Below are 6,873 nucleotides of genomic sequence, written 5' to 3'. Positions count from 1 at the left end.
CTATTTTAAAAACTACGACATATAGGGAGTTCACTTTTTGTTATAATTTGTTAATTTTGGCATAAATTGAATTAATAGGAGGTTCAAGAAAGAAAGAAATACTTTTAAAATATTGATCTTAAATATGCTATAATTATATATGAATATAAAAGTAAAATTGATAAGTTCGAAGTTAATTTTTTCCAAATGTATAATAAATATGTAAGAATTAACATGTAAAGAGCATAGATCTCTTATAGAAGAGAGAGAGAGAGAGAGGGAGAGAGAGAGAGAGAGACACGCAATCACAGTAACACTTCGCACTCTTTCGTCTTCTCCAATCTCCACCGGTAAAATCCACTTCCTCAAACATCTATTTTGTTTACGTATTTTCGTTTTCATCTCAAAGTTCAATTATAGTTGCAACCATCTTTCTTAGGGTTAATTTTTATTTATTTATTTATTTATAATCTCTGTTTTGAACTTTGAAATTGTGAAACCTTCCGATCATGAGTTCAATGTTACTTCTGATATTTCGATTTTGCTTGTTGTAATAATTGTGTTGCTCTACAAGTAATAGGCTTAACATTAGTCTTGGCCCATCTCCAAGGAGTGCTAATCTTGACGCCTTTCTAAATGGACTGGAACTTCTGAAAGTTGAATAATTCTTGGCGCAGCCTTACAGGTAGCTTCTGTTCCTACTAATCCTAGCTCAAGCACAAAGAAAAATATCGGAGTTATTGTGGGTCTGAGCAGTGGCGTGAGATTTTTCTCTAAGCAGCATTCAACATTTAAGGAAGTGACAAGTGAACAAATCACTTGTTGCTCTATACTCCAACACACCATCGAGGAATAAAGCGAGGCAATTGACCATACAGTTTTCTTTGAAAAAAATTGTGATTGCGTGGTAGAAAATGACATTTTGAAGATATGCTCTCTTTATTGCATCATGGTCATTATGATGATATTTTCGAATTGCTAATCTTTTCCCAAATTCAGCTTTTTAGGAATTTAAGTCAACTCCTTCGCTTTGTCGACATTGTTCCAACTCATTGATCTTCCATGTTAGGATGAATTTTGAGAGGTTGAACCTGGATTCGGAAGCTTGGAAGATGCTTTAGAAAAATATCTCTCCATTGAAATTTAAGTTGAATGACTAGTTAAGATATCAACTTAGAAAAATCTTAAATAATTTTCATATAGTTCAACCCACAAAGGAAAATGTGAAAATACGGACCCAAAAGTTGTTCTTGAGGAAAGGATTGCCTAAGTCCATATAAGAAGACAACCAGTTCATTCCCCAACTAATGTGGGACTCTAACCCACTCCACCCCTCGCACACCCATACCTGCCAACTAGAACATGGACAATGTAACATGGGGACCTAGGGACGGACCTGGCTCTGATATCATGTGAAGATATGGCCCTTGAGCCTAACTCAGGCCTAGAAGCTAGCTCATAGGGGAGGATTGCCCAAGTCTATATAATGAGACAACCGGTTCATTCCCCACTCAATGTCGGACTCTAAACCACTCTAATAGAGAACAATGGATGTTTTCAAAACATTCCAACTAGAAAGAAGGAAAAAAAAAACTCTCACAATGGAAATGGCAGGAAGTAGCACACTAGTCCCAAAAACTACAAAGTTGAAGAGGAGAATGATTTGGTTTTTTAAAAAGTTAACCCAGTTTGATTTTTTTTTTTTTTTTCAAATATTAGTTTTGCGAACGAAAGGGGCTCTTGGTCCATTGTTTTAGTTGTTTAACTCTTGCTATGAGGTCAGCATTTCAAGCCTCGCTGACATCTCTTTTATGCAGTTAAACAAAAGGCTCAAAAAGTTTAAACACGTCATACACCAAGGATCGAACACTCGACCTCTCTAAGAGGATAGACGGTCTTCACCTGCAAGCCAAGGGGAGGGGGATGACAAGCGGTGTCATTTTATTCTATTTATACTGTATTTTCTTTTTTGCATGTTATTTACACGTATATTTGCATCCGCCCTGGGTGTGAGGGTAGTGTACCAATTGCTGTGCTGATGGTTGGCAACTTATTTTGCATTCATAGAAGAAGAAAACAGGAGTAGCTTGCCCAGTCAAAGACATGGATTCCTTTATCTATTAATGGTGGCACTCTACAGTCCACACATACCATGGGAAGCAAGCATTCAAAGGGGACAACGTCCATAAGTGCTGCTTCAACCTCGAGTCATCGCATTCCTATTGAAAATTATCAAGTTCCTTTTGCAGCTTTGCAGGAAGCAACTAACGACTTTGATGAGAGTTTGGTCATTGGAAAAGGTGGCTTTGGAAATGTTTACAGGGGTGTTTTGTGTGATGGCACAAAGGTGGCCCTGAAAAGGCTTAATTCTAAGTCCCAACAAGGTCTTGCAGAGTTCCGAACAGAAATTGAGATGCTCTCTCGGTTCCGCCATCCACATCTGGTTTCATTGATTGGATATTGTGATGAAAACAACGAGAGGATTCTAGTTTTTGAGTACATGGAGAATGGGACCCTCAAGAGTCATTTGTATGGGTCAGATCTACCCAGTATGGGCTGGGAGCAGAGGCTGGAGATATGCATCGGGGCAGCCAGAGGTCTGCACTACCTTCATACTGGCCATGCCAGTGCAGCTATACATCGTGATGTCAAGTCCGCAAACATATTGCTTGATGAGAATTTAGTGGCAAAAGTTACTGATTTTGGACTATCCAAGACAGGGCTTGAGCTTAATCAAACCCATACTAGCACAGTCGTGAAAGGAACTTTTGGCTACCTTGATCCTGAATATTTTAGAAGGCAACAGCTGACAGAAAAATCTGATGTTTATTCTTTCGGTGTTGTTTTATTAGAAGTTCTTTGTGCTAGGACTGTCATAGCTCCATCTCTTCCGAGGGAGATGGTCAACTTAGCTGAATGGGCAATGAAGTGGCAGAAGAAAGGACAACTGGAACAAATCATAGATCCCAAACTTGTGGGCAAAATAAGACCAGATTCCCTCAGGAAGTTTGGAGAAACAGCAGAGAAATGCTTAGCTGAGTTTGGTCAAGATAGGCCATCCATGGGTGATGTGCTGTGGAGTCTGGAGTATGCACTTCATCTCCAAGAGTCTACCATTCATGATATTCCTGAAGAAAACAGTACCATCCCTGTTGGCGAGCTCTCTCCGCAAGTCAATGATTTCAGTCATATTAATGCCAGTGCTTCTGCTTCTCATATCTGGATGATCTCATCAAATTCGGATGATCTCTCTGATGATGAGTAGGGCTTTCTCGCAATTGGTTAAGTCCTACGGTAGATAACTAAGTGAAAATGGTACATACCGTCCTTAGGTGTTTGTTAATTCCACTTCTGTTCATGTATCATATGAAGATTGATTTTTTTGTTTTCATAACAGTTTATTCTACGAGTTTCTGTAGATCCTCCTTTCATTTTATTGGGTGTGTCCGGTTGTTTTGTTGTTGTATATGGTTTCTAAGAATTTCTTCATACATATGAAATCATTCCATCAATATCATGTCACTGAAAAGTCTTTTAAAGACATGGAACAATTTTGAGCCTCTGGGAAGACCTGATAACATAATCCTTCGATACTTATTTTCCCTCATAATGTCGCAACCTTGAGAAAACAAAAACATGGTAATCCATTTTCTTCTTTTAAACAGGCAAAAGGAAGTTGGCATTGCATACCTCTTCTGAGATGATGGGCCCTCACATTTCTCTGGATGTTTTATATGTTTGAGATACTGAGTGATACTGCAGTATTAGTGGCTGCGAAATAATGTAAAATGTAACATCAAAGCTTCTTTTCTTCCCTTTTTTCCATTAATTGGCAATAGCCAATAGGGATGGCAGGGTTAGTTCGGTAATATGATTGATTTATTTTGATACTTGTCTTTCAATTACACAGTATTAATGATGTAAATACAGTTTCCCATTCTCATGAAATGTTTTTCTTAACAAGTGATAGGTTTGGGACGGTGAAGTTACATCCTTTTTGGTCAGTCTCTTTGTTTGCTCCGTGTCTTCATCCATGTGTCAACCTTAACAGTGCTTTTTCTCAACCATTGTCATATGGTCACATGTTTTACAACGTTTGACATTCTTATCATGAGCTTCCTACACTGAGTGAGGACGTTTGTTTGTTTGTCAAGGATCCATTAATATGGGAATTTGTTTTTAGCAAGTGTCAGTACTCCAGTCATCCTACAAACCTGCAACATTATGATTATTCTTCTTCATAAATATGAAATAAATACCACATACAGGAACACTTAAAATAGAAGCCAAATATGAAGGGCGAGCACCTAATTGACTGAGAAGTTGCTTCAATTCTAGGTGGAGCATATGATCAAGGAGAGACTCGTGAAAAGTTACAGCATCTCGAGCAGGTAGCTTCTAGATGTCATACAAGATTACGAAGTGGCTGGCGTTAACAGGTTCATCAGCTTCTCTTTTTCTCCTTCTTTCCCTATTTTTCTTTAGCTAAAAGTTCTTATGCGCTCTGGCAGTGAAGCTGTAAATGCACTGCTACGTTGTTCTTCAAAAGAATGGTATAGAATAGCTAATTATGAGAGATACTGACTAAGAGGACCAACAATTCATCAGCAAACAAAATAAAGAAAAAAAAAGAGATCATTACTGGCGAGCAAGAACATATATGACTTGAATGATTAACTAATCTTTTTTCTTTTTGGACAAAGTAATAAAATTTTATTAATGTTTGGCAAAAAGCGTCCATGTTGTGAATACAATCTTCGACGAAGCTGACAAGGCGGATGAGTTGGAAGCTGATATGGCAATTGAGAATGAATTGGGTAATGAAGTGATGAAAGGCAATCTGGGTAGAGGCAAACGCAAGAAACAACCACCTGCAAAGCTAATGGATTATGTAGTGAGTGCTAAATAAAAGTGTGTGGGCCAGGAGTTAGTTATATATAGCAGACGTAGGCATTGTAGTGATTTAGGAAAAAGTTGTTATGAAAATATTCCCTTCTCATCCCACTCCTCTGTATCTCTGATCTCATCCCCTTCTTCTGCTTCTCACCTCCAGCTTCTTCTTATTGTCATTGCTACGGTCCATATACAAGAAGTATACCAAAAAGTAAAAAAATTACAAAAGATTGGGTTTCTATGAACTGACACCCAATCTTGTAATCGTAAAGGAACTTCATGGGTGCACCAAAAGGACATAAGGGATAAGAGGCTCCTCAATCGTACAAAATTCAACTCAAAACCTCTCATGCTCCTTTCTCTCCAAAACGACCCACATAAGTGCAAGCGGCGCAACATTCCACACCTTGCGTCTTCTCTTTCTTCTATCACAATTCAAGCTAAACATTATGTTGAAGGAAGTTAGTGACAGTAATTAGGTTAAGGATGTAATTAGTTAGAAGTGTAGTTAGTCGGTTAGTTAGAGTAACCTTAAAGTTCATATGATGAAAAGAGAGGGTGTAAGTTAGGAGTGTAGTTAGTCGGTTAGTTAGAGTAACCTTAAAGTTCATATGATGAAAAGAGAGGGTGTAAGTTAGAAGTGTAGTTAGTTAGTTAGAGTAACTAAGTACAATTAGAAGCAACTGTCAATAGGTGGTAGTTACAGATATGTTGTAAAGATTTTCACATTCTTCTCAGCTTATTATTTCTCTTCTTCTCAGAAAGGATACATACTCAATGATTTACAATTGAAGTGTCGAAGTGTTGATGTTATCTTCAGTGAAGATGTGTTTCCCTTTAAACAAAGTCAGCTGATTGTTCTCCTTTATTTCCAATCCTAGACTTTGATGATTTAGGCACTGATTCTGCAGTTTCTGAGTTGCAAACTCAACCTCAAAGCACCTGTCCCTCTGCAGATAACTCACCAGGTCCTGGACATCCACACTATCATCCCATCCCTCTATCAGTAGTTAAGCCTAAAAGAAGTTACTTTCTCTCTCTCACTGATCCTCTCTTCGAGTTCATCTTCTCCATTTCTTTGTCACAACTGAGCTTCTCAACACATTACCTTTTTCACAGTGCCTGGTATCACTCAAAGTACCTCAAACCAGTGGCGAAGTCAGGAATTTTCTGAAGGGTGTTCAAACTTGAAATAAGTAAACAAAAAATTCCAACAAAGTGTGTTCTATATATGTTATATACCTCTAAAACTAAATATTTTTACTTATATACGTAGTGTAATTTTCCGACAAAGCATGATCAATTGACCACCTTAACTTAAGTGTGGCTTCGCCCCTGCCCCAAACCATCTGGGGGGATTCCAGCTATCGGAGAGTCAATTACTCAAATGATCACTCAACAATCCCAAATTATCTCCTAAAGTCACTTTTCTTTCTTTTGTAATAACAAAGTCACTAGACTATGCCTATTGCACTCAGAAGGCCACTCAACTAGATTTTTCAAATTTTGGATTGCCAAATACCTATTTTACCCTATATATTATAAATATTTATCTTCTTTTATTATTTTTTTTAACTTTTTAATATCATGGTTTTCCCTTTTTAATTTATATTATGGACTTATTACCTATAGAATAAAAAAATATTATTTATAAATAAAAAAAATAAAAAGTATTTAAGCATCTATAATGCTGGAATAACAAAATAATGAGCATAGTAAAAAATTAATTAGAATAGTTTGTCGGTGATAATAATTTTAGTATTAACTACAAAAATTCAAAAATTTATTTACACAATTCAGAACGAAAGAAAATAAAGGTTGTAAAATATATATTCCATGCACGTACTATAAAAGTAACTATTTAAATAAAAGTATTTTTATAATACACATTATATACTCTTAGGGCCCGAAGATGTTTCCTGCCATGACGAACAACCGGCGAGTGTACCCGAAGGGTCCGGTTCCGAGGCCCTTCAAAAGGGAGAGAGTGCCCCAAGTGAC

General features: G+C 37.2%; 1 protein-coding gene across 1 annotated transcript; it reads left to right on the top strand.

Moving 5' to 3' along the window:
* LOC109235475 (receptor-like protein kinase HERK 1) lies at nucleotides 249–3,443 on the top strand. The gene is given in 3 exon segments (XM_019401601.1): nucleotides 249–329; nucleotides 2,047–3,231; nucleotides 3,233–3,443. Coding segments are annotated over 2 exon segments (1,149 nt in total). The 5' UTR covers nucleotides 249–329; nucleotides 2,047–2,131; the 3' UTR covers nucleotides 3,282–3,443.

Source organism: Nicotiana attenuata, chromosome 12 (genome assembly GCF_001879085.1).
Source record: "Nicotiana attenuata strain UT chromosome 12, NIATTr2, whole genome shotgun sequence".
NCBI classification, from domain to species: domain Eukaryota; kingdom Viridiplantae; phylum Streptophyta; class Magnoliopsida; order Solanales; family Solanaceae; genus Nicotiana; species Nicotiana attenuata.
The sequence above is the reverse complement of the archived record's forward strand: the minus strand, read 5'-3'. Positions and strand labels throughout refer to the sequence as shown.